Source organism: Gopherus evgoodei, chromosome 15, assembly GCF_007399415.2.
Source record: "Gopherus evgoodei ecotype Sinaloan lineage chromosome 15, rGopEvg1_v1.p, whole genome shotgun sequence".
In the NCBI taxonomy this organism is placed as follows: Eukaryota; Metazoa; Chordata; order Testudines; family Testudinidae; genus Gopherus; species Gopherus evgoodei.
The window spans coordinates 3,756,755-3,784,521 of NC_044336.1; the positions used below are offsets into that span (position 1 = coordinate 3,756,755).

General features: G+C 47.2%; 2 protein-coding genes across 18 annotated transcripts in view; one reads left to right on the forward strand and one right to left on the reverse strand.

Moving 5' to 3' along the window:
- Positions 1–12,968, forward strand: part of MAP2K4 (mitogen-activated protein kinase kinase 4) — a 187,177-nt gene extending 174,209 nt beyond the window's left edge. For all 9 annotated transcript variants that reach the window (XM_030534445.1, XM_030534448.1, XM_030534446.1 and 6 more), the window contains 4 exons: positions 3,590–3,667; positions 4,543–4,691; positions 8,518–8,563; positions 9,877–12,968. In XM_030534445.1, the coding sequence (XP_030390305.1) occupies positions 3,590–3,667; positions 4,543–4,691; positions 8,518–8,563; positions 9,877–9,990 (387 nt within the window). In that variant the 3' untranslated portion in view covers positions 9,991–12,968. The remainder of the gene's footprint in view (positions 1–3,589; positions 3,668–4,542; positions 4,692–8,517; positions 8,564–9,876) is intronic.
- A 10,120-nt stretch (positions 12,969–23,088) lies between these two features.
- The window catches only part of MYOCD (myocardin), a 506,444-nt gene continuing 501,765 nt past the window's right edge, over positions 23,089–27,767 (reverse strand). For 8 of the 9 annotated variants that reach the window (XM_030535013.1, XM_030535015.1, XM_030535014.1 and 5 more), the window contains one exon: positions 23,089–25,808. In XM_030535013.1, the coding sequence (XP_030390873.1) occupies positions 25,249–25,808 (560 nt within the window). In that variant the 3' untranslated portion in view covers positions 23,089–25,248. The remainder of the gene's footprint in view (positions 25,809–27,767) is intronic. The other variant, XM_030535022.1, reaches the window with a different exon arrangement.

The following is a 27,767-nucleotide window of genomic DNA, read 5'->3' on the forward strand; positions in this document are numbered from 1 at the left end:
TGATATCTCCCCTTTAACTATGTCAAGTATAATTCCAAATTCTGGACCTTAGCATCCAAAATATGAGTACTAGCATGAATTCCCCTAAGCTTAATTACCAGCTTAGATCTGATAGGCTGCCACCAATCAGGAATTTTTAGGGCCTGATACCCTCTGGTCCCCCCAAAACCTTCCCAGGGGACCCCAAGATCCAGATCCCTTGAGTCTCACAACAAAGGGAAATAAACCATTCCCTTCCCCCTCCCTTCTTCCTCCCAGCTCCTTCCCGTCCTGGGAACACTAGGAGATCGCCTGATTCAACTTCTTGAATCACCACACTGAGAGGAGTGTTACCTTCCCCCTCACCCAGAGGCAATACAAGCTGCGTGAATATAACACAAAGAGAAATTTTATCCTTCCCTTCTCCCCACCAATTTCCTGGTGAGTACAGACACAATTCCCTTGAAGCTTAACTAGGAGAAAAAAAATCAAACAGGTCTTAAAAAGCAAAACTTTTAATAAAAAAGAAAGAAAAAAGTAAAAGTTTTATCTCTGCACTTTAGATGGTAAACAGTTACAGGGTCTTTCAACTTATAAACAATAGAAAGAAACTTTCTCCAGCAGAAACACAATTTAAGCTACTTCCAGCAAGTACACATATGTAAATGAAAAAAAAAAGTTAAAAGACTATGACCGCCTTTTCTTACTCACAATTCTGAATAGATAAGAGACTGTAGCAGGGAGATTGGCAGAAACCTGGTTGCACCTCTAGTCCCGTCCAGGACCCAGAGAGAACAAAGCCAAACCCCAAACCCACAAACAAAGGCTTCCCTCCACGAGATTTGAAAGTATTTTGTCTCCTGATTGGTCCTCTGGTCAGGTGTTTGCAGGTCACTTGTTTGTTAACCTTTTATAGGTGAAAGAGACATTAACCCTTAGCTATCTGTTTATGACAAACTACATTCATAGAATATCAGGATTGGAAGGGACCTCAGGAGGTCATCTAGTCCAACCCCCTGCTCAAAGCAGGACCAATCCCCAACTAAATCCTCAAATGGCCCCCTCAAGGATTGAACTCACAACCGTGGGTTTTTCTGAGATCTGTCAATAAGACAGCTGTTAATCCATTTTATGTCTGCCCTGTTAGATACATACAATGCAAGTTTTTAATCAAAATGTCATGTGGTACTAAGTCAAATGCCTTGGCAAAATCCAAATATACTATATCAACACAGTTACCTTTTTCATCCAGACCTATAATCTTTATTATTTTTAACCTTCTTATTTCATTGATTCCTTTGGCTTCCCATATCAGCTGTCTGCATTTTTAACTTGTAACTTATATTCATTGCCATTTACTTCCCCTTCCTTCTGTCCTTTATGTATTAGTTTTGTTATATTTTATCGCTGCTTCCACACTTCATTTTAACCAGGATAGCTCATTGCCCAGCATAACTTTTTTTTTTTATGTCTGTGTAATCATTACTTTTGGGGCATCCAGTAGGAGCACCTATTATAATGGGATCCTGGTCCATGATGGAGGCTCCTAGGTACTACGATAATACAAATAATAAGTCATTATAATAATGTCCTTGAAAAATAGCATGGTTTATATTTCTTGCTGCTAAATTACATTAAAATACAGGTTAAAAAGCACTCCGTGGTTGTCTAGCATTATTCTTCCCTGTTAATTTTAAATAAAAAAATTAAAAAATAAATAATAAATTATTGCTTTAGTTGTCAGAGGAATGTCATGCAATTTTGAATAGTGCATGTGAAAATCTCTTTATGAAAACGTAGTCCACACTTTGAAAACATGCACATCCGAGTCTGTGCAGTTGACGTATGACTCTCCTGGGAATATTGGGTTCAGTGCAGGGCAGCTTGTTACCAGAAAGACACTGACAAATAGATGGGAATTTAGAGGAGAACAGCAAAAACAATGAGGGAATTAGAAGGGCTGACTTGTTAGAAAGATAAAAAGAGCTTAATGTTGGTCCTTGACTGTTAAGAGGATGAAGAGGAATTTGGCTGCTGGGATGGGTTAATTTCTCTTGGCAAAGGCAGGATTGATCATGGCCCAGGATATTCTCTTCCTGCCTTTTTCTGTTCTCCATATGTTCACTGTTCCTGTTCACCTGGAACAGAATTTGGTAAAGAACCCAAACTAAACACAGATCTGAGCTCGCATTTCCAAATGAGTCACCTTCTCTGTAGGCCTTAGCAACAAGCTCAAAATGTCATCTCTTGCACCTCATTTTTCCAGTGCTTGGAATATAACATCTGTGAGCATTGGGATTGATATAGGTAGTTTTGGTAGTTTTTCACATTTACTTGGAAGTGCATTTTCTCTCTTCAGTGTGTGTTAGTGTATCAGGCATGATTTCTGATTTCCAAAAGGAATTTTAAAAATAACAATGAAAACACTTTCAAACTAACCTTCCACCTTGGTTCTCTGCCTGAACAATCTGATTAATTGGCAGTGGGGATCGACGCGTGACAGGCGTGGCATTTCACACAGTCTTCAATCAGCAAACCTGTGAGAGCTTAATCCCCTAAGCACCATGAAGCCAATGGAAAGCTTCTCAGTGACTGCATGGTCTTTGGAACAGGCCCTTGGTGCCAAGATATGCCTCTAACTACAAGGAGAGCTTTATAGGTCCCCTTCCACCATTGTGTACTGAGCTGTACACATCTCATTGGCTAACAGATTGGTTTTATCCCCTTTCTCTGATGTTTCAGTCCTGTAACTGATAAATAAGCATTTGATTGCAATTTTGAACTCAATGTTGGCATGGGAGTGGCTTCTAGCGTTACCCTTGTAATAAAATCTGTGAGAGAGCCTACTTCTTTGGCATTTTACTAGCTCAGTAAAAGAAAACACAGTCAGAGTTTTCTCACCAGGGTGACCTGCAAAGGGGAAAGATGGATTTCTGCCCATTTCTCTTCTCTGTGGTGTGTAATTCTACTGGAGTTTTACACATTTGGGTCCTGGCTACGCTGTTTTGGGATGTCAGCAGGGCTAATAGCATCATGATCTCCCAGGCACCTGAAAGTGAGTTCTAAACAACTGATAGCAGAGAGATTTGTACTCAGACAATGTAAAACCCTTTTTTTGGTTTGACTTTTTGTTAACAGCCATTTAACAGCCCAACAGACAGCTGGGAGGAAACAATTGTGCACAATGCGTGTTGCCTCCCCAACAGAGGGATGAGCAGGTGCTCATTTCAGTTCTCTCACTCTCCAAGGAGTCCTCCTGCAAACACAAGGAAGGTCAGACTTGATAGCGGGAAGAATTTCTGAGGTTACAAAACCTCAAATAGTAAAACAATAAAACCACTTAAAGGACATCTTTGTGCAAGCAAAGGGAGACCGAGCCTCATTGTATTTCCTTTGCAGGTAACCTTGGAGTCTAGTCTTCAGTGCAGTGGTCAGGACTATGTTCACTGAACTGTCCCTGCTGTGGGGCTGGATGTCTGCCTTAGAGAATTCTGCTGGGGGCACGTGGGGCTTTGTCCCTGGGTACCGAGATATCTTTTATGTTTGCAGAAGTGCACTCATTCCTTCCGGTGCTGCATACTGCTTGACTGTGGCTCCTCTTCTGTTTCAGCCTGAAAGGATAGACCCCAGTGCATCCAGGCAAGGCTATGATGTCCGCTCAGATGTTTGGAGCTTGGGAATTACGTTGGTATGTGAGTGCTTTAAACTATTCTGTGGGACGAGTCTTTCCTATTGGACAGCATTATGGGCTCGCTTTAGACAATATTAGTGTTGGCCAACTTTCTAAAGCAGGTGTGGCCAACCTGTGGCTCCGGAGCCACATACAGCTCTTCAGAAGTTAATAGGCAGCTCCCTATGTGAGCAGGGTCTGGGGGGGCCATGCCCCTTTGCACTCCGAGAGGGAAATAGACACCTCTCAGAAGTTAAATAATTGGTTAATTCTCTGTACTGATCATGGCTTTCCTGAATCCTTAAAGTCTACACTTAGCCATGGAACAGGAATAACAACTTGCAGCATAAAGATAAAAGAGCATGAGGAAGGGCTTGGATCTTGGATGCTGTTTTCCCTTTGTGACATGCTAGAGGGTCATGACATCGGATCTGCCTGAATAACCCACATAGCAACCCTGGCTTTGGGTGGACCTTCATTACTCAGAAAGTTTCAGCCAGTTCTTGATCCCACCTACCGGCCCCTCTCTGGTTAACCACATTACTGCAGGATCTGCATCAATGACCTTGGACAGCACTGTTTCATTCCACAGGAGGGTGGAGCTGGTGACATAGGGAGTAAATAGTAAGAAGCAACCAGAACTTGCTGACCCTATCTGTAGAATGAGCTACTAATAACATGCTCTCTTCCCCTCCTCAGGCTGGGTGAAATGTCAGTGCAGCCAACTGTCTCTAGGACACTAAGAAGCTGGGGCTCCTGTAAGGGAGGCTGTCTCACTCTCCCCCACCCTGTGTGTTCCTTGGGCATCGGGGGATGACATTTGCCTACCCTGTTTGAAGGAGCTCTTTGTGTTATTCATACTAACCCAGCCTGCGCTGTTGCTGTCTCTGCAGTATGAGCTGGCCACAGGGCGATTCCCCTATCCCAAATGGAACAGTGTATTTGATCAGCTGACACAAGTAGTAAAAGGAGACCCGCCACAGCTGAGTAACTCAGAGGAGAGGGAATTCTCCCCAAGTTTTATCAACTTTGTCAACTTGTGGTAAGTGTTTCCTGCTTTAAAGGTTTGGAACATGTGAATGTTTTGCAGCTGGCTGAAATCAAGCTCCCAGCATTTTTTTCAAATTGATTTAACTTATATGGAGTATTTTAGGTCTTCAAAATTAGAGTGACTCCAGGAACTGTACAGTAAAACCAATGCGTAATATTGAATTAAGAACGAAAGATGAGCCAGTCTGATTATCCCTCCCCATGCCAAAGGAGGTGGCAGGTTAACACATGCAGCCCACGCTCTCCAAGCTTCATAAATCTCACTGCACTCGACATCCCCTCTTGTTTGGGTTGGACCCTCCACATGGTTACAACTGGCTACCTGCAGCGGAACACACAGCAGTGATAGGCAAGGGCTAGAGAAGCACAGCCCTGTGAGCAGGGGAGTGATTGCAGCCCCCCACAGCCTGTGTGTCATGCACTAGCTGTCTCTGTGTCCTTAACACAGGCATTTTGTTCTGCTCTGACCAGTGCTGGTCATCTGCTCTAGAGGGTCTAGGTGAGGCTCCCAAGCTCCCCCATAAGTCCTGTTCTGTAAGCTGACATGGCAGACTGGAGCTCTGCTAGGGCTCCAGGTTCATAGCAAACCTCAGGCAACCCACAGGAAAATCCACTCTGACCTTGGCTATGCTGCATAAGGAGACACTGTCTGTATTGCTGCATTTACCACCTTAGGGCAAAGAAGAAATGTGCAGGGGAGAGTCCACAGCAGCCTTTAAACAATCCATTAACTCAGGCCCAGAAGAGTAGTGTAGACAGTGTCCTGTGGGGGTCTTCCCACTCCTCGCCCCCAGAGCTCTGTCTTCAGCCCCCTTGGGTCTTGTTGAGTTTCCCTGCCAGATTCGCTCCCATGCTCTGTTGTGGGAATTGCTTTGCTTCGTTGAGGATTTTGCTGCCATCTGCTGGTCCCTTGCGTGACTGTGCCAGTTTCAGGTGTTGGCGACTGGAGGATCCGTGTGGGGTGGGACGTCTGTTCTCTCAGATCCACTCTGCCAGTGAGGTGACCCTGGTGCTCCCAGCATGGTCCTGGTGGACACTGCGTATGTACAGTCTGGGAGTTGGTTGCAGCCCCTCCCAGCCAGCCATGGAGCAGGTTCTCCCGGGCCAGGGGTTGTGGATTTGGCAGCTCTTTTTTCACACACATCTCTGCAGGTCCCGTTTGCCCTCGCTGTGGCAGGGTGAGTGTTTAGTGCTGTTGCTCTGTCGTGTCTCTTTGCAGGACTCAGTGGCATCTTTCCAGCCCCTTGGGCGTGTGTGGGTTAGGAATGGTGCCCGAGGTGGCCTGCCCAATATGCCTCCTGAAGAAATGGCTCTTGTGCCCAGCTGCCCTTTGTGGCACATAGAAACGGATGCCCTGCCTTTATTTCAGCTGAGCATGCTCTGTTGGGGCTCTGGACATGGTGCAGGGGCTCTGCGCGTTGCGTTCTCACATCACACACGTGGGCAAATTCTGCCCCAGCATCCCCGGCCCTGGAAGCTCCCCTGGCAGTGGAACTGGCAGACACCTCTCGTGCAGCTTGGAGCCCAGCTGTGCAGTGTCTCCCTGGGTGCCAGCAGGCAGGGGCAAATGGGGATGGGGGAAGCAAGCCATGGTGGCATTAGAGGATCTGCTTCTGTGGCCCTTGGCTCCCTCACCTCCTGCCAGCCTGGGAGACAGCATTAGGAGAAGCTTGAATATGAGGCAGGGTGTCCCTCCCCACAAACCCTGCAGCTTCCAATGGCTGCAGCTTCTCTCTTTCAGGAATAGGAGGTTGGGGGGGCAGGCAGGAGGCTGTGGCGGAAGGTGTACAGGGTGAATCAATCAGTAGGGTCGGGTGCAGCTGGGGATCTCCAGGAAAATGGTGGGTTCATCCTCCTGCCTTGTGTTGGAGGGAGGATGCTGTGGGCCAGACATAGTGTGTCTGACTGGGGTGCCAGGATGGTGGAGGAGGGGGACAGAAGATGCAAGTTCATGGAGGATAGATCCAACAGTGGCTATTAGCTAAGATGGTCAGGGACACAACCCCATGCTCTGGGTGTCCCTAAATCTTGGACTGCCAGAAGCTGGGACTGGATGACATGGGATGGATCACAATTGCCCTGTTCTGTTCGTTCCCTCTGAAGCATCTGGCACTGTCCACTGTCAGAAGACAGGATCCTGGAGGGACCATTGGCCTGACCCAGTATGGCTGTTCTTATGTCCCTGAGCCTTTGGGCAGGGCTGTCTCCTCCAATGTGGTGTGTGCAGCTGATGGGGCTGGGCACAAATAATCAGCGGTACTAACACACTGCTGCTCCCTTTGGGAGGGAGCACATCAGAGCTACAGGAGCCCACAGCGTAACAGCCTGTGCAGCTCCCCATGCCATCGTCTGTGCCCAGCCTGGGTACACAGGCTCGAGAAGTGGATGTGGCCCAGAATGTATCAACCCTACCCCAGCCCAGGACATGGGCCTGCTTTCCTTCAGGCCTTCGTCCTTCCTCCCTTCACTTGTGTTTTTTTTATTTTTAAACCAAGAAAATTTAATTGTAAAATAAAATAGTGACTACAGAGCAGAGCCTCTGAACAGTGCACCCGGCCGGGGACAGAGTCCCGTGGTGCTGAGTAGGCTGTAGCATGCACCAGGGACAAAATGCTCTGTGCAAAGCTGAGAACCCACAGCTGGTTGGTCTTTCTGATCTGGCCTGGTTAGTCACTGCCTATGTTCTTCTTGTGCTTTGACTACATCCTCGCACAGTGACTTCACAGCCCTGGCCTCTGCTTGTCCGCAAGCGCACCCAGCCTGCTCAGGGACACCAGATGCTGCTTCCTGCCATTGTGCCCCACCCCTGCCCCAATGGGGGAGATGATCGCTCTAGGCAGTCCGTCCTTCAGTGTGCTGGGGTCTTGGAGGTGGACACAGGTGATCTAGGAGCTGTCTCAAGTTCACTAGTCAGCCTCCAGATGGCTCTTGGAGAGCAATAACATTGGGCCACATTGGCACCCCGGCCCAGTTAAAAAGTCTTTACACCATTGACAGCCTCTGGAGCTGCCCCGAGCCCTAGTCTGGGGGGATGGGGGATAGTTGCTATAAAGTGTAACAAGGCTGTGTCCCTAGCAAGTGCAGGGTTCATTGTCCTCTGACTAGCTGCTGAGGCTCTAGCTCTGTGCATATACTGCCCCCTCCCAGCCTGCAGGATCCATGGAACTGCCTTGTGTGGGCAACTGGAGCAGCTCACTGACCTCATATTTGTGTGTCTGGGATTAGCCTCTGCAATAGGAACCTAAGTGTCTCCCTACAGTGAGTCCAGTGGAGGTTGTGGCAGAGCTGCCCTGGTTTCACCCTGGGATTAACTGCTCACATAGCCCTGGTCTACACTATAAATGTATGCTGGTATAACTATGTGGCTCGGGTGTGAATAAGCAATACCAACCGAATCCCTGGTGTAGACAGCTCTATGTCGCTTCTCTATGTCGCTTCTCCCATCAACACAGCTCCCGCCCCTTGGGGAGGTGGATTAACTGCGCTGACAGGAGCAGCTCTCCCGTCGGTGTAGGTAGCATTTTTACTAAGCGCTACGGTGGCGCAGCTGCACTGGTGCAGTGCTGTAAGTGTAGATAAACCCTGACTACATGCTTCCCCCACTGTGGAAAGGAGGCGAGTTCAAGCGTAGGGGCAAATTCTTAGACTCTGGACACTAGTCTGGTGGTGAATGGGGCTGTCAGCATAGCTAGCCAGGTCACGAGCCCAGGATCTATGCAATGGGTTCAGTTTTATGTCCCATACACAGCTAATGTTTAATCTCTTTGGCACGTGTTTACAAATCCACCTTTTCCTAATCCCTTTTCTTATCTTTTTAGCCTTACAAAGGACGAATCCAAAAGGCCAAAATATAAAGAGCTTCTGGTAAGTGTGGCGGTGTTAGAGTGGGCGGGCTGAAGGGAGGGAATGATTGCAACTGTTCTGTATTGGCTGATATCAGACAGTGGGGTCAAGGCTACACTTTTATGTTTGAAAATGCTGTTTTCTTGGATGATCAGTACAGTGTGGGCTCTACACTCGCAGGGAGCTATCTCCTTAAATGCCATTATCCTTCCTTCTGCGTGGAACACAAGCAGCTAAAGGGATTTCCTCCTCTCACATCTGAAACACAAGATGGCTTCCAGGTGGCATGTCCATCCAGGATTTGGCATCTTTGGCAAAAAATCCCCTGCATCCCGGGCACTGCCAGAGCGTCAGTTTTTCCGTAAAGAAGCATGGATCCCAAAGCCCTGGCTCAGAAAGGTATTTAAGCACATGCCTAACTTTAGCCAATTGTAATCAAAGTCAGTAAGAAGTCCCCCGCTAGGCTCGTGCTTACATACCTTGGTGAATCAGGGCCTAAATTCTGAATAAATCCATAAATAAATCCACTTAAGTGCCAAGATAAAAAGTCCCCTAGAGAATGGCTTGGTTTCCCCCTGGTGGCTATGCAGCAGCAGTTCACTAACCTGCCAGACCTAGAGTGTTCAGTTTCCCCAGGATTAGGTATTACAGTAGAAACTCAGAGTTACAAACACCAGATTTATGAACTGACCAGTCAACCACACATCTCATTTGGATCTGGAAGTACACAATCAGGCAGCAGCCGAGACAAAAAAAAAAAAAAAAAGGCAAACAGTACAGTACTGTGTTCAATGTAAACTTCTAAAACGATAAAGGGAAAATTGAAAAAAAAAATTGACAAGGTAAGGAAACTTTCTGTGCTTGTTTCACTTAAAGTAAGATGGTTAAAAGCAGCATTTTTCTTCTGCATAGTAAAGTTCCAAAGCTTATTAAGTCAATGTTCAGCTGTAAATTTTTAAAAGAATCATAATGTTTTGTTCAGAGTTATGCAGAACCTCCATTCCTGAGGTGTTGGGAATGCTGAGATTCTACTGTATTATTATTATTGTTATTATTCCCACTTCTGAGTCAGGATTTCGTGACCCCGGCAACATCCCATTGTAAGTTACCCCAGAAACATATTGTAATTAATAATATTGTGAGTTTAAGAAATGGAGTTCCCTTCCTTTAAATGCCATCAGAGCAGGCTGTACCTGGAGTCCTGTGATGTAACCACCCAGCCCCCACTGTATCTGGGAGCAGGGGAATCCCTTTGCTGTATCAGTTTCTACTGGGGCCTCATTTTTTGGTCACAAAAGTGAAACTAACTTTATTGTTCCCTTTTTGGCTCTCAGAAACATCCCTTCATTCTGATGTACGAAGAGCGCACGGTGGATGTGGCATGCTACGTCTGCAAAATCCTGGATCAGATGCCAACAACTCCCAGCTCTCCGATGTATGTCGATTGACACTGCTGCTTCATCCAACTCTAGAGAAAGGGCTGAGAGAAAACAAGCTGTAAAGAATTTTCATCACATATTGCAGTGTTTTTAATGCTCGCCCAGACACCATGTGCAATAATATTGGTGTTATTTCCATCCTGTCTGTATACCATTGTCACATATAAAGTGCATCCCTGTAATACCTGATCACACAGTGTTAGTGTTGGTCAAAGAGAGACCTCGTCTTGCTCTTTTGTGGACATATTCATGAAATGTGGAAATAAGTACATTTATTTGTTGACCGTGATTGGATAGCACCTAAAATTCATTTCTAGACTCAAAACTTGGAGACTTCTCAACGGCTACTGGAAAGATTTTTCTCTCAAGCTCTTCCAATTATTGTTTCAAGTAATAATAATAATAGTAAAAAAGTTAGGCTTTGTTTGTCTGAACATAATGAGACTTTGCCTGGAGGAAGAAGAACTTGCATAACCAAGATACTTTGCCTCCTGGAGTTGGAAAGGCAAAGGAGGATTTTATTCTTCACAAAGTGCAATAGATTTACTGTTATGAAATTCTGTTGCTTTACAGTCGTAGTGTATTTTCTGGGGACAGTGCTCAGCTGAACTTCCTGTTAAAGAGAGATCATGTTAAATATAGTGAATATGTCTTTACCAAAAATATGTTGCATTGAAAGAGGCTAACATTAAAATATTCAGAGATGAGACATAATGTATTCTTCTCTCCTTTACCAAGCCAGCCACTCTTCATTATAACTAGGTGTCCTGTAAATTGTTACCTGCTAAGATAAGACCTTTGACCTGAAAAATTATTAAACTACTCGATTGAATTTAACCCGTTTGTGACCTGATTTATAGCTGCACAATGCTCACTAGCTGGCTTTGCTTTTACTCCCAAAAGTGCAGTGTATAGACTCTACAGCTGTTTTTGATAAGCCACAATTTAATCAGTCTCATGATTATTCAGTAAATATTTATAATTCCTCTCCTGTTCCAAATCCATAATCTAGCACCCTTTTCACAGACCACCAGGCACTCCTTCTTATCCGTCTAGTATCTGTCACAAGACCAAATCTCTATGGCTTTGCTTCCAGCCACCTGTATCCAGGACTAGGATTCAGAGCCCCTCTTCTCCAACTTAGCTGTGGCTATTATGCTTAGTGCTTCAAATAGTATATTCTGTTTAGTTTGTCTGATATTTCATTCATTTTTTTCTGTGTAAGTTCAACTTCTTCTGTGATTCTGAATGGCCCTAATTATTGTATTCAGGTCTGAATTGCACTTGAATTGTTCGGTGCACGCTGGAGGTCTGGGGACTCTGGAAATCAGCCTGGGCTTTTAGCATCCAAGATGTGCTGTTCTGGCCAACAGTAAAACTCTAGAGCTAGTCAGAATTTTTGAAATTTGGTCTCTTTTTTAAAAATGACAAATTTCATGAAAACATTTAGATTTTTTCAAAATGTTTCATTTTTCAGAAATCGATCGATTGTAAATGACAAACTAGTGCCTGTGGCTGGGCCTGGAAAAGAGATCCTGGTTTTCATTTTGTAATTTTCAGTTGGTTAGCCTAGCCACTTAGTGGGGTTTTCTCAAAATCAGAATGTTCCATTTTCATAAACAGTTCTTGGAAAATTTGGAAAACAAAACCTGGAGGGTTAGAAACATAATGGGAAAAGCTGCCGCATTGCTGGAATTCTTGTGGAATTTCCCCACTTTTGAACCAGCTCTACCAAACACAGAGGCTATGTCAAGACAGCTGCAAAACAGCACCCAACCCCTATGCCCTCCATGTAGTCTCAGCTGAGAAAGGGCAGAGCGAAGTCTGTGACCAAACAGGAGCACCATACTATTGCCCTTGACTCACAGCACTTCTCCAGATTTTTCAGTGATGTCTTCATATGTGGCCTTGAGGCATGGCTCTGTTCCTAGCTTACCCATGTTAGCTGTCCTGAGCAATTGCTTTTGGATACTGCGGAGCGTTCACAGCCAGACACGTTGGGTCTGCTTCTCTAGGGCACTCAGTGTTTTCAACTTCTACTGAAGTCTATATGAAATCAGGGTTCTGAGCCCCTCACAGGCTCCGGCCCATTATATATTGTATTCCTGAAGCCCCTGTCTGTCATGTGTGGCCATAACATCATGTGGGGGCAAAAGCTTTGCCTGTCTATGCTGGCAAAATCAAAACCAAATTCTCTTAACCAATGAATCGGTTCCCTACACCTTCAATTAATCGGATAAGACTAACTTGAAAGTATTAGCCATGCAAAATACCTAGAGAGCAAAACATGCTATCATCTAATCCTGTCCTGGCATCATTATGGTAACATATTCCCCCCTGGACCCTCACACTGGGAAATTTCCACCTGCTCACTTGGCAACTCACAGTAACCGTAACCATAACCTGTACCCGTCGCCATCCCCTGCAAGCACATGTCGCCTTGCTCCCTACTCCAAATCCAATACACCATCGTTAGCAGTATCGCCAAGTTTCCATTCAGTTGATGGGAAATGGAGATTTAGATCCTTTGAATTCCTAGTGTCAAAGCCAGGTTCCAAATGTGCAGTGGCATGGATGGCTGTACAGAAAGGCAAATCTAGTGTATTAATCATAGGTTGTTATAAACTATTAAGGGTGCAGCATTTATTACAATGTATCTTTATTTTTTAAAAAGAGGTGTATAGTGTTCAGAAGCTGTGAAAATAGTGTAAGAACTGTACATTGTGAGCGCTGGTTATTTTTCTTGTACCATAGACAAATGTATAAAAATGATCACGAAGCTGATGTGCAGGGATGTTGCCTTATTGTCTGTACGATGGAGCTTGGTAACATAAATTGCTTCAAAGAGCTCCAGAGTATTTTCTCCTATATTCTGGTTTGACTTCCTCCTCTATTTAAGATATTATACATGGAATCAGAGTGTCTACGTAATAGTTCTATCCTTTTGCCTGCAGGTCAGTTGTAATAAAACTAGGATGCGACTGTGACCTTGTTATTTTTATTTTATAAGGTCAGAGAGACAATGGGAAGATCCAGTAAATGCTGTTGAAATACAGAACCTCCATCCCCTTCAGACAGCTGTATTCTGGGGACATCAACCCATTTACGATGCAGCCTCTGTTTCTAAATCTGTTGTCAAATAAAAATCAAGTGTCCAAGGGCTTCCCTGCTCTCTCTTCCTTCACCGACTGCGGCGGCAGGAGCTCAGCTGCTCTGGCAGTTGCTGTGTGCTGTCAGCTGCTGCTCTAAGGTTTTGGGGGAGCAAACTAGACAGTTGTCCCTATTTGCTGCCCCACAAACCATTTTGCTGTTTTAAGGCACTGCATGCCTTGGATCAAGCAATTAGCCAATATTTGGGGCTTGCCTCTGTTTGGAGCAGAGGTTGGTAATACGAGTCAGGTCTATTCTTTGATGCAATCCTGTGCAAAGAATGTATGGAAAGTCCTGTTTCCCTGAATGCTGTAGTAACAAACAATAACAGGCAGTTTCCTTGCTCAGACATCCCCAAGCTGCCTTTCCAGCATGTTCCATGACCCAGAAGCACTGCTTGTTTCTCAGTATCTGCTCGCTGTGTCCCGGCTTTCCCTTTCACACACAGTTTGCCCAACATTCCTTTAGCTTCTTCATTTGCACCAGTCCCGGGAAAACCCCTCTTTTTTTCCTTGCATTAATTCTTGCTCAGGCCTTGTCATGTGACCCAGTGCCTTCGGTGGTGTCTCCTGTTATTGTTATTTTTCAGCTGTTGTTATGTAAAAGAGGCTTAATGGCTCCTTCCATTTAGCTATAATGAAGGGCGCATAGCACATCCGTTGGGGGTTAGCCATATTTTTACTTAGCTATCCATCCAGAAACAAGAGATTCTTACACTTCTTAGTGGGCCAGTGTGCTTCCAGTGCGAGGTACTTTCCTTCGGACTTTCAGTGGCCATAAGGGTCTCTGCAAAAGTCATGGGGATAGTAGAAGCACACTTCTGTAAACAACTCTACAATATATTTCCCTGCTTGGACGACTGGCTCCTCAAAGATTGAATGTATGCAGAAGTACAGAAGGTGACCACTACTCTTCTACACTCATGGCAGTCTTTGACATGTCAAGTAAACTCAGAAAACTCCACTTGCCTCTTGCCAGTGCAGTCACTCACATCTGTTTCTTGGCCTACATTTGCAGAACAGCAGGGCTGAACCAATCATCCCAACCTGACATCCTTCCATCTGGCAGCCTGGTTTTTGGAAGGGCAATGAACACTGAAGGGCCTTGCTCAACAGAGGTCCAATTCAAATTGTTCAATACTAGGGAAGTGTTATGCTGCCAAGCAGAAGTGGATCCCCGTGTGGTGCCAGCAGCATCATTTTCCCCAGAGGAACGTGGGATTCCCATATCCAGGATTAGCTGCTCTCATTAAAATCATCTCATTAAAGGTACATCTAGCTGCTATGAAAACTTTTCACCTTCTAGTAGAGAACTGCTCAGTTTTTCCCCATCCCACAACAGTGAGGCTCTTAAAAGGCAACACTGGAACATTTCAGCCAATATCAACTCCTATGCCTACCTGGGACTGACCCTCGGGTTAGCAGCACCTATGAACCAGCAATCTGAATCCTTGGCCTCCTGCTCCCTCTTGCACTTATCAGTGACTGTGGCCTTTCTGCCAGGGATAAGCTCAGCCAGGTGAGTGGGTAAGCTCAGACCCCTTCTGGCAGATCCACCTTATACCATTTTCCACAAAGACAAGGGATCTCTGAGATCACACCACAAGTTTATTCCCAAGGTTCCTTTGGATTTTCCTCAACATCAGACAATCTGCCTTCTTGTATTTTACCCCAAACTGCACAACAGTAGAGAGGACAGAAAACGCCACTCTCTAGATGTTCACAGAGCACTGATCTTTTATCTAGACAGGACAAAGCCCTTTGGAAAATGCCTGAGGCTGTTTATTTCCTTTGCTGAGTGGATGAAGGGAGAAGCAATACCTTCCCACAGGCTCTCAAAGAGGATTTCCACCTGCATGTTCTTATGCTGTCAGCCAGTGGGGTTCCTCTGCCCCGATGGGTCAAGGCGCATTCTGCAGCACTCAAGCTGTCTCAGTGGCCTGGCGACAAAGACTCTTGCTCTCGGAAGACTATGGAAGGCGACTTGGAGCTCCATCTGCTTGTTTACCAGCCACTAGGCTCTGAGTCAGGATTGGCCTTTTTCATTAGGTATAAAGTTTCACTTTACAGTGGATGGCTCAAAGCAGCGGTTCCCTTCTTGAACCCCCAGCTTCAAGACTAGACAATGCTACTGCTTTTGAGGAGGAGGAAACCAGAGCTGGCTGTGCACCCACATCCTGTAGGGCCGTGGTTCCCAAACGTCAACAACCTGTGAACCCCTTTCACTAAAATGTCAAGTCTTGCGAACCCCCTCCTAAAAATGAATATTTCCAGGGATTTTCTCCTTTACCTGTGTATAAATTATAAAAGCAGTGATCTTGGAAATATAACATTTGTTTTTATGACATGCTTATTACACACTATTTATAATTAATGATTATTTATCATGACAGTGTTTTTATTATATTATGAAAATGGCAACACACATCCAAGATCTCACTTTTGTAGCTTGACTAATAACTTTGAATAAGCCTGTTATAAGACAAGACTCCTATGTTTCATTAAGGAGTATCAGACGTGAAACAGCAGAAAGATACTTAAGAAGCCAACTCAAAGAGTTCCTCCTACACAAGCATTCAGGTCTTGAGCAGTCCAGGCAGACAACGCACGTTACAACAAAGCTTAAACTTGTTCTTCATAAATATTTTAAAAACAACACTAGCTGCCTATTTAATTTTAAAAACAGCAAAAAATATCCACCTCCCTTTCCATTTCTTATGAGTCTTGAAGTTGAAATCTCAGTGTGATAGATATGCTTGCTTTGATCTGCTTAGCTCTTGGAAGTCCAGGGGCTGCTGGCCCCATGCTGCCTGGAGTCCCTAGGGACAGATCTGTCTCCCATTAGGTTTTTTTTTCCTGAGAACCCCCTGTGACATTTCGCAAACTCCCAGGGATTCATGAACCCTAGTTTGGGAACCTCTGCTATAGGGTGAGCTGCTCTCTCTGAGGGGCAAAGTGCACATATCAGAGCTAGCCTTCCATTTACACATGCTACTAGCAGAGAAGCAGCCAGGTGAGCACCTGGTGCGAAGAAGTCAGTTCCACTCAATGCATTATGAAGCTTTTGCTAGTTCAACCTGAAAATATCTGTCCCATCTGAGCAGCAGCACCAGAACAGCAGGGTGAGCTGTCAGTAGCCCTCCAAGCAGGGGTCCTGGTCCTCTCCCCAGAGGTCATGAAGTATTTAAATAGAAGGGTGGGTAGATGCAGCGTGGATGTATGTGTCTGTGTTTGGAGTATGGGTCTATGTGCAAAGAGCATGAGTGGAGGGTGTGTGTTTGTGGGCGGAGGGATGTTATTCACACACCCATGCTTGTTTGTAGTTCACCAAGCTCAGAGCATTCTGTTGACAAGGACTGGGTGTGTGCCAGCAGGCTGTCAGTTGGGAAAGATGTGTGTGCACCGAGACTCTCTCACCTCCGGGCTGGATCAACAGCATGTCATCATTGAACTCTGCCAGCATCAGAGCCCCGAAAACCAGCACTGGCAAATAGCTTAAGATGTCAGAGATTCAACCCTGCAGAGTGATTTTAAAATCGAACTGGTGCAAGTCTCAGAGTTTTCCCTGAAGGGAGTGGTGGGGCAGATTCAACCAGCTGTCACCCCTTAGCCTGTGACTGTGCCACCCCCTCAAGCCAGACTACACCAACCTCACTCTTTCTGACAGGGGTGTCTGGTCCTCATGTTCTTCCCAGAACAGCCCTGATTTCTCCTGCTTCCCTTTGATTCCCAAATTTGGTTCATCTCTGCTGCAAAGGCAGCCCTTGTCATGCCTTCAGTGCTCCATCCCACAAAGGGATTCTGTGCCTGCCAAGTGATTTCTAGAGCACAGCCATCACACTCAGCAGCCTGTCACACATCTAGCAGCTAATCTCTAGCCAAGCACGTTGGGAACATTGTGTTTATACATGCTGCGGCAGGGCCAGACACAGGCCAGTGCAATTAGGGTGGCTTCTGCACCTCATCCTGCAGGGCTCACTCTTATCATGCCAAGAGCAGGGGCAGTCTGGTGCCTGGCACTGGATGGGCTCCCTCAGGGCAGGACCAAATTGCTCTCAGTTCTCTGTCCCCAGCCTGGTCATTTCACCATCTTTATCGAATCTGAGATGTGGTGCTGAAAATAGGCTGAGCAGAGCTGGAACCAGCACTCGGGATGGTGGCGTCCCATAGAGTCCATAGTCATCCAGCAAATGTCTATGGGCCCAACACTGTGGTATCTAGGTGGCTGCTTGCAAGTATAAATATGAGGACATGCCCCAGACCCATCCACTGATTTTTCCGATCTCATTTCAGTGTCCAGTACCTGGAAGGCTCCTTTAATTTCCATCTATTTAACTAGCCGCATAATTCAGATCTAGGTTTCAAGCCAGGTGGTGAAAGCTGCGGGACTTTGCCTGGGGAAGGAGGCTTTGGTGTGTAGCGTGGATCGAGCTCTGGGTTTGAAGCCTGAGTGTGTTCTTGGCTGGGGCCCATTGCTAACAGTACCCTCTGCAATGAGAGCAGTTCTGGGCCTGCCAATTCTGCACAGTTGCCAGCTGGAAGCATCCAACTCAGGTGTATAAAGGAAAACGCTGCTCAGTGTCTGGCAGCACCCAGGAAAATGAACAAGGCCATTGGGGGGCCTACTCTGGGTAGCATGGTGTGACGACCGTGAGCTGCTGAGCCTGGGATGGAGACCAGGGTCGATAGCTCGGCTGCTCTGGTGCAGTGGAACTCTCTAGATAAGAGCAAAGCATGTCCGTGCAGGAGACAGAGCTTTCACAGGGCTGTTCCCAGGCTGTGGAACGAACACCCCCAAATGAAGGACCAGCCCAAACCTCCCCACTTCTTACTCAAAGTGCCCAGCATATGTCTCTGAGCGGCCTCCCTTCGCACCAGCACAGTGACACCTGCAGGGAGTATTTAAAGGAGCACTAAGGAATGAATGGGTGAGGCAGGCTGCAGCGCTGTCAGCTCCACACCCAGCCATGGGGACTCATGGGGTTGGGGTAGGACGTGGGAACTCTAGGGTGAGCAAGGCTCCAGGGTAGGGTTCCAGGGAGCAATGCTCAGGGCTCTGTGCACTTTTCAGTTAAGAAAGAAATGGAAAATTTCTTTGTCTTGAATGTATAAATCTGTGAGATGCCCCCAAGCCCAATGTGTTCACTTAGCCCTGTGCTCTTTACACACAGGGCACGGCTGGGACAGCCCTTTGTCCAGGAGTTCTCTGCTGCACATCACCTGGTAGGGGAGCTGCTGTTTCATGATCCAGGGAACTGGTATCAGAGGGCCCATGTTCTCTGGAGGAGCTGTTATTAAGGGGACACTAGGGAAACTAGCCATGCTGGGAAGTTAGGTTGAAAGCCACTTGACCACTTGGACAGAGCAGGGCACAGGATTTGATAAAGTCCCACTTGTTCAACCTAACCTGCATCCAGCTTCTCTCTTTGCTAATGAAACAGCTCCATCCACTGTTAGGGTTGCCAGTTTTGGTTGGCCGTATTCCTGGAGGTTTCATCACATGACACAATCTTTACTTAATAAAGATTAATCTTTATTTCCTGCAAGTTCCAGGCCAATCCTGGAGAGCTGGCAGCCCTGTCCACTGTAGAATGATGCCCTGGCTCTTGGAGCCATGTGTACAGATACCGTGGGCTCCCCAGTGGCCATCCCAGTTCAGCAGCTGCCCTGCTCAGGAAATGTTGGCTCTAGGAAAATAAATAAAAACACTATTTGGTTCTGAGTCACTTGCTTGTTTTTCCCCAGCTTTCTCCAGTGACCCACCAACTGTCCCAGAATGATCTTGAGGCAGGCAGGGCACAGTGTGACCAGGCCCTACCCCAGGTGCAACCCTCATGGTACAGAGCAGAGAGATGGCAGAAATGCTTGCTGAGCCTGACATTCCTAGGCAGGGCTGCTCAGAAAGTCTGTCCTGGCACCTGAGCATGTGTGTGTGTGGGGATCTTGGTTTGCCCACCCTCTTCACTGCACAGAGCTGTGAGCCATGGCTGAGATGCACAGGTTCCTTCTTTTCTTGTGCTCTTAGTTTGAACACTGCAGTTGGGTTATAATATATGGAGATATACCTATCTCATAGAGCTGGAAGGGACTCTGAAAGGTCATTGAGTCTAGTCCCCTGCCTTCACTAGCAGGACCAAGTACTGATTTTGCTCCTAAGAGGCATCCTCAAGGATTGAGCTCACAACCCTGGGTTTAGCAGGCCAGTGCTCAAACCACTGAGCTATCCCTCCCCCCCAAAGGTAGAAGCTCTTAGAGGGTGGGGAGTAGGCATGAGCTGTGGGGGGGCACCACAACGCTTGTCACTTGCTGTGAATGGTGTGGGGGGGAAGGGGGGTTCTTTCCCTGCTGCATACAACTCCACCAGCCATTTCAGCCTGCAGAAAGTGAGATGGGCTGAGGTTGTTTATTGGCTAGTAATTTCCTCCGCCATTGTGTGTTCTGCATCGGAAGGAGATGGAGCCTCCTTGCTGCAATTCCTGCTGGAGCTATTGTCCATCTGGGTAACTTTCCAGCTGCAGAAACTGTTGCAGTGTTGGAATGGAAGAGTCATAGCACAGTGCTCCCAGCTCTCTGCAATGACTCCCTGCTAGGGTGACCATACGTCCCGTTTTGGCCGGGACAGTCCCTTTTTTAGGCCCATCCTGACTTTTTTGGCAAATGCCCACTTGTGTCAAAGAAGTGGGGTGCAGAGGGAAGTGTTGAGGGGAGTGCGTGGCAATGCCAGCCCTGTGCAGGTGGGGAGGCAGGGCTCCAGCGGGGGGCAGGCAGGGCTCAAGCGAGCAGCGATGCCAGCCCCATATGGGAGGGGAGGGCAGAGCTTGGGTGAGCGCCTCAGGCCCCTTGGGGAGGGGGGTGACTTGGGTGAGCGACTCTAGCTAGCCCCATGGTAGGGAGGGTGAGGGAGGCTTGGGCCAGCCCTGCGCGGTGTCTCGTTTTCCCTTTGAGAAATATGGTGACTCTACTCCCTGCAGACACTTGTCTTTCACTGTCAGGGGGTCTCACCCTAAGATGCTGACCACCCTCCCTTCCCCCCCAGAGCTGGATGTGGCCCAGCAGAGACCCAGCATGTTTTGGCTGCTAGGGTCCAACAGCGCTAACATGAAGTGTGATCACCCAGTGACAGCTCGCACCAGCGCACACTTGGTGCATTGTGCTCTGCACACGCTTCGGCTCTGTCCCCCAGCAGTCATGGTTAGTTATGCAGAGGAAGAGAAAGGAGCGAGGGGCCAAGCACAGCAGGCTTTCTGGTGCAGGAGCTTTGCAGCTTGAGGTAGGGACCCCTGCTGGCTGGTTAAGGAGATTGCTGGTGAATTTCAGCGAGAGCCTCTGTGTTTTCCTGGGAAGTTGGTGGCTGCCATAGAGAGCCTGGAGAGTTCTGGATCCTGTAATGGAAAGGGGCTGCTCCTGGCTCTGGCAGGGGTGTGGTGTTCAGAATAGCTCGAGAGGGCTAGTGCCACAAAGGGGACTCAGCACTGCAGTCCCTAATGTGAGGTGCCTCGTCCAGTCCGCAGTCCAGGTGAGGCATTCAGCATCCCTATACAATGCTGGGGAAAGTTAGGCACCTGTGAATGGGAGCCACAACACCAGCATGCTCTGCTAGCCAGGCAAAGGCATTGGAGACGGGGACTGGCTGCAGGGCCTCCCATGTTATAGGTGAGAGCTCTAGCTGGAGCTGATGCTGAGCATAAGCAGTCTAAGCAACTGGTTAGGGCCCCGAGCAGCTCAAGAGGCTCCTATTCGCTATTTATTATGCTGTGTGTGTGTGTGGGGAGGGGGGGGGGCATTATTCCTGCTTTGGGCCTCCAGTGGGCTAGCACTGCCTCAGCTAACCACTAGGCTACAGAGCTAGTCTCATGCTGTAGCTCCCTCTCTGGGGCCCAATGAGTCTTGCCAAGGGCCAAGGGCACTGCGGGAGCATCTTCCACAAACAGGCACCAAGGGCACTTTGGTGCCTACAGGGTTTGTGGGTAACTGGATGGGGGCTTGGTGAGTTCCAGCGAGGCCTGATTGTGAGATTTAGGTGCCTAAGTGGCATTATGAATGCAGCCCTATAGTAATTCGTGTCTCCTCGGAAGAGCCAGGCACAGGTAGAGGTTTCAGACATTGCCTCGGCATCTGCAAGAGAAACCTTTATTTTTTATTATCAATTAATAATAGTAACAATCCGATAATTAAAGGATTTATTCTGATTGGCTAATTTACTAACAGCATGACTAAACGATCATCCAATCAGACTGCCGAATTTCCAACCTGCACCATGATCAGAGAACTGGCCCCAGAGCTAACCGACAATCTATTCTCTAGCTGGCCTGGGAATGCACCAGCAGCTTTGCTGGTTTCATGTGCAAAGCTGTGCCATTCTCCTTGTTCCTCAGAGTCCAGGGAAGCAAGGAGTCTCAGGCAAAGCTGGCAGACAGGGCTCCCCACTGGTACATTGCAGCAAGCCAAGGGATAACAGAACACAGCTCGATCTGTCGAGAGAACTCAGCAGACATTAGACACAGAAGCTAGTCGTGCTGGGTGTGAGAAGCTTAGCTTCTGAGGCTGTCACGGCACGCTGGGAAAGCTAGTGCGCCAGCCATTTCATTCTAACTCACATCTAACCCAGAGATCAGATTTTCTAAAAGCTCCAAAGCTCTCGTAACCCTCAGACCAAGAGAAATGCTCCAATTAGCTTGTTATGAACCTGTCAGTGAAAATGTGGAGTTTAAATAAATACAGAGCCCATAAGGCTGAGCCCCTGAGAAGCCCACAATGAACTGTGTGACACTGCACCCCATATTCGCCATAGTAATATTATTATAATATGGTTATGGCATAATTATCATGCATTTTGTACAAGATAAGTCATGTCAGATGTCATTGGAAAAGTTATGATTTGCTGAATATGATTATCCTATTTGTACACATGTATCATTTCAGTATCTGAAGTTATAAATACTGACTATGGAGCTGTACTTCAGTTGTAGTTACACCTGAATAATGCCAACTAGACAAGATGCTTTCAGTCTAGATAGCCTTTTGGGAAGGGCCTATTCAGGGCAATGAGCCATTAGGGAAAACAATAGGCCTTAGGAGAAGCTTATCTCCCACCTGGTGAGCCTTCCTGAGAATACTCCAGATAGCCTGTAAGTAATGGCTGCTACGACTCTACAAGGACATGTGACCAGACCACATGATACTGGACTCCATCTTGGGATGGCAGTATTTTTCCACAAACTGGTCTGGGAATCAAGTTTTGAAACAAAGGGCTCCCGCCATAGGCTAAAGCTATATAAGGCAGGGAGTGTCATCATCTGGGGTTCTTCACTCCCCACACAAAAAGACACTTGGAAACACTGAGGAACAAAGATTGAACTGAGGGAAGTGCTGGACTCAGGCTAAAGGGATTTCTAGCCTGTGTATGAAATACCCGGGGATTCCAAGCTGTAATGCGAGTGCAGTTTGTCCCATAAGAATCTGCAGCCTACCTGTCTCATCAGCCCAGGTGAGAATTTGCTAATTCATATCCTATCTTTCTAGTATCTTTTTTAATCCAAACCAGTGAGCATTGACTGGAGTGCTTGGGGAAAATCTCTGCTTGGTTACCACACATGTGCCCTGTTCTCTTCACACTGAGGGAGAGGCAGCCCAGGTATTAAACCCAGATTTGACCAAGGCAGGATGGTACAGCAGTGGGGTGCTAGGCTGGGAAGCTACTGGCTAGAGAGCCTGCATGTGACTGCTGCTGGGTGTGTCACTCCTGTGTGAATGCTGGTGAAAGTGCAGGCTGGGGGGCTTTGCAGCTTGTCACAGGAACAGTGTGAGAGGGATCCCAGGCTGGTGGGTCAGAGGGCTTAGTGGTACCCATGTTCCAGTGGCACCCTGGGGGGAACAGGTCACAAACTGAACACTGAATTCAGTGGCTGTCCTTCTCCTAGCTGAGCAAAATGAAACAGCAATCTGAGAGCAGAGGGAGTGACAAGACAAGAGGGTATTTAATAATGAAGGTGGTGTTGGTAACATAGCTGAGGAAACGTGTCTGTTTACAAGTTTTAAGTTGACAGCATCACTTTAAATAAGGAAATACATCTGTCAAGAGGAGAAAACTATCTAGAAAGCCCTGTACATTTAGGCAGTGCAGCAGCAAAACTACCCTGGAGTCAAGTGCTATTAAAATTCACCGTGGAACGGTTTCTAAAATCTCTCACTTATAAAAACAGAAATTCTTTTAATAAATTGCAGCTTGTGATTGTTCTAGCTACCAGTGTCTGGTGAACATTTGTACAATAGAAAAGTGGTGCCTTAAATAGTGACTTAAAAAAGCTACTAACATGTTCTTTATACAACATGCAACGACATCATAACCTCATCAACTGGGGCCAAAGAGGGCTGCAGAGGCTCCTCCTCAGGCTCCAACAAACCTTCAGCAAGTCACCCACATGGGAGTGCCCCTGCCCCACAGTTCCTTCGCACTGGGCTCTGCCCCAAATGACTGCATGGCCAGTGTGCTGCCCTTCCAGTAACACAAATATTAAATACACGCAGGCTGTAAATATTTTAACAATCTTTGTCAGCAACAATATTTACTTTTGCAAAACAGCTGACAGGTAATTCCTATAAAAGTAGATGCATCTCTAAAACAATAGCTATCAGATTCTTTGGTGGAAGCCAAATGGTGACGAGATGGCCCTTTCTCACCAGACAGCCCCGGTGAACAATATTGCACCGCGATTCGGAGGAGAAAGGCGGGTGCCTTCCTACTGCAGCCAGAGCTGCAGCAAAGCATCCATCTCTGATGAACTGGAAAGAACGAGCTCCTCTTGCCTTGTGGATTCACAGCTCTTCTCCGGATGACCTTGCTCTGAGCCGAGCAACTGGTGGGGCAGCAGTAACCTCAGCAAAAGGAAGGAGAGAGGAGCGAAGGGGAGAGAGATGGCAGGGAGGAGGGCTGGCATAGGGAGCACAGACTGCACAAACAGATGGTCACACAAACTCCAGCCATAATTAAGGACCTGTTTTGACCCATTCAATTTCTTGGGGAACACACAGGAGGGGCTATTTATTGCAATTGAATTTCTGTGGCTCTCCCCCACCCTCAGGGTTCCCCGCAAGTCCAGGAGAGATTCATCCTCAGCTTTCTCATACTGCAGAGAAAAGCCCAAGGGATCCCCTCCAGAGCTTCGGTTTGTTTACTTCCTGATTCAACATGCTCCTTGTCCCCTGCTGGAGACATATTTGTACCACACCAGTAGGAAATTGACAGCTCTGTCAGTGCATCAGGTTCTTTCAGTAGCTCTATGAGCAACCTGAGCAGCTGGAGTCAGGTATCAGGACATCTGTGGTTTGGGCTTCTTGGCTTCTTTGAGTTTAACTTATAAAATGTAACTGTGCAGCATGGAACATGCCCTGGCTTTCACTCACTAAAAGTGACCATATGAGATGTGCTCACATGAGTTCTGGACATCTCTGACATGGCACAACTCACCGCCCTTGACTGGACAGCAGCTCTCTGTGCTATGGGGACTTGGCTTCAGAACCATTTCCGATCACTGACTAACTGGAATGGAGACAGGAAGCAGAGCGAGGTGGACCAGGCTGTACAGTGCAGTGTGTTTTGCCACTGTGGTGAGCAGAGAGCGTGGCACTGACTGCCCACAAGACTTCTGACCAAACTGGGCCTTTCTCCATGGCTAAGACGTGCCGTGCAGTATTTCTTGAAGGAGATGAGGCGGCTTTTGGTAGCAATGCCTTGGACCCTGTTCTGGATGCTTTCATGCTTCCTCCCAGGTGAGGTCTCTTTTCCACACAGTATGTCACGAGCTACTCCAGTTCTCATGTGAACGGCTGCTAAAACTGAAAAAGCATAAAAAAATGTTTTAGAGAAGTCTCATTTTTAAAAGGCATCAATAGCCACATAGGTGTGAAAAATAAAGGGTCAGCCTCATTGCGCTGACAATTCTTAGTCAGTGAAAAAGGGTAGGAATTATGTACTGGGAAAAATACTCCAGTTTCCCCTGACTGGTTGGCACATTAGCCCTTTGACCAGGACTCAATTCCTGTTGGTTCTGTTGTTTAATGAAAGGACTTGTGGTCGGCTGCTTTTGCTGTACATCCCCATCTGTATTGCCACCACCTTTCACCACTGCTGCAAGTGAAGGTCCATGGTGGTGTTTAAGCTGAGATCAGTGACATCTAGGAAATCTATATTGAAGAGGCTGGGCCCGGTGGTGGTGAAAGAGCCAAAGGCGGTGGCTGAGCTAGGGGGGGTGAGATCCAGCCATTCCATCGTTTCCCAGGGTGATTCAGTGAAACTCATTTGTAAACCAGAGCCTTCAGCGGAGGAGGGTGACAGCTGGGTCTCCATGGGCGAGAGAGGAATCTCCTGGGATGTCAGAAGTTCATCTGCAACTTTGCTGGAAAACCCATCGATCAGCCCTTCAAAGTGAGACTCCTCACCACCCATTTTCAGGAGGGGGATCTCGCTGACCTTTCCCAGGGGACTCTGGGAATTTAATAAGACTTCGAGGTGAGTGTCATTGCTGCCAGTGCAGTGGTCAAATGAGAGTTGGGTTGAGGAAACATGTTCAAATGGAGCAGAGGCCTTTGGAAGTGAAGCGCTGGCGTTCCCTGAAGACACCGTTATCTGAGGTACTTTTTGGAGGCAGGAACGATCTTCTTTGGCAATGGCTGGCATTTCTGTTTGCAAAAGGAAGTGGAGAGCTTAGACTCATGCCATGTAGCAGCCTGAGCCATCTGCACTGGCCACATGCTTTGACAGCCTGCTTTCCCTCAGAGCCTACCCCACCATTCTGCTCCACTCAGGGTTCCCTCAACCTTATCAGTGCAAAACCGGACATCTTCCAGCAAGACTTCCTTCCTCCCTGCACCATTTACCTCCCCCTCTCCCACACACACTCCACCTCCATCCACCGGCTCCCTTTTCTCCAGCTTATCAAACACAAACTGCCTGTCTTCAGTGACAAGGCCCTTCTTGGCTTAGCCCTGTACTACTTATCCTCTTATCTGCAGTCCTGCTCCTGCCAAGGATGCCAGCCTACATTGCCCATGAGTTTGATTTTCCAGTACAGGCCTTTGTGCTGTCCCCCACACTGCCCTTGTGCATGGAAGGAGCTCCCCAGGGACATCTGAAAACCCATCACACTGTCCTCCTGCAACTGCCCCCTTGCAACAACCCTCTGCTGAGAGACCTAGTTAGCTCTCGGCAGTGCTCGGACAGAGAGTGCGCTGGGACTGCTGCTGCTGACACTGATCAGCATGGTCTCACTGGTGAAAGGAGAGCCAGCCCAGGGTATGTGGGGGAAAGTGCCGCACAGACTGGATGACTCAACTGATGCTCAGGCTTGGGGTGACTCAGGATCAGAATGTTGCTCTGACCCTTTGTAAACAGGACACCTGGGTCCTTGGCTTTCTTGGCAAATCACCCCAAAACCCAGTATGGCCTGGTTTGTCCATGTCATACAGGGCCCTGCTAGTACCAGCACTCAACTGCTCAGCTTTCAAAGTCACCATGAGGCCTACTCATGGAACACTATAATCAGCAATGCCTAAGAACTCGGAACCAGCCCCTCTAAGGAGCAAGTGACCGGAGATGCTTTTAAAGCTTGATTACCTAGTATGGAAGCCAACTGACAGCTAAGCATCAATGATGCTTTCCCGCTAGGCACTGGCATATGGACAGGGTATAGACAATGGCCCTATACACCATCATCAGAGCAGATAATGCCTCTTCGTAGCTCGTATGTGTGGGCAAGGGGCATAATCAGTGTTCCCCAAAGGCCTGGGCCTTGGCCGTGGTAAATGAGTGTGGGGAATGGGCACTGTGTGACACAAAAGCCATTAGTGGTTCACTACTGTGTGTCAGCAATGCCTGCCAGGCCTGACAGAGTCATAGCAACCCGCACATGGGTGGCATAGTATTTATCTCTAAAGACTGTCATATGAGATATCAAATGAAAGCTTATAGTCTACTGGTCAGCATAAGCATCATGAGATGTCTGTACAGGTGTTCTTCAAGAAGTTGTATGTATGTGCTAAAAATAGGTTTACACTAGGTGACCAGGCCGAGATGATAACCGAGGTTCTCCCAGACAAAGGAATGTTGCTTTACCTGGTGGCATAGGTCTCAGATGTAAAGCAAGCCTAAGTCAATGGGAATTACATTTGCCTCTGAGGCAAACGGGATGAACATATTAACAGGCTAAGAAAGCTACCTGGCTTCAGCTCCCTGGAGAGGAAACAGCAGAGAAGACTTAGCGGGGGGCACACTTCCAAAGGATACAGTGCCAAGGCTTACTGGACTGTAGGAAGGGTGTCTCCCTTAGTTCAGCAAAAAGGACAGCACTTTTTGTATCCATGAAAGCTGGATCCTGACCCTGGTGGCTGGTGATGCTGAGCGGTTGCTTTAGGTAAGCTGCTTATCTGAGACCAAGATTTTCACTAGCTGAAGTTATGTTTGTCTCTTAGAAGTGTGTTACACTCTGTTTTATTTGTAACCATTTCTGTTTTCATTATCCTTCTTTATATCATTGAAATCTCTATCTTTCTTAATAAACTTCTCTTTGTTAGATCGTATGAGGAACTCTGAGCAGTAATATTAAGCAAATGGTGAATTCTTAGTTGGAGATAGAAAACTTG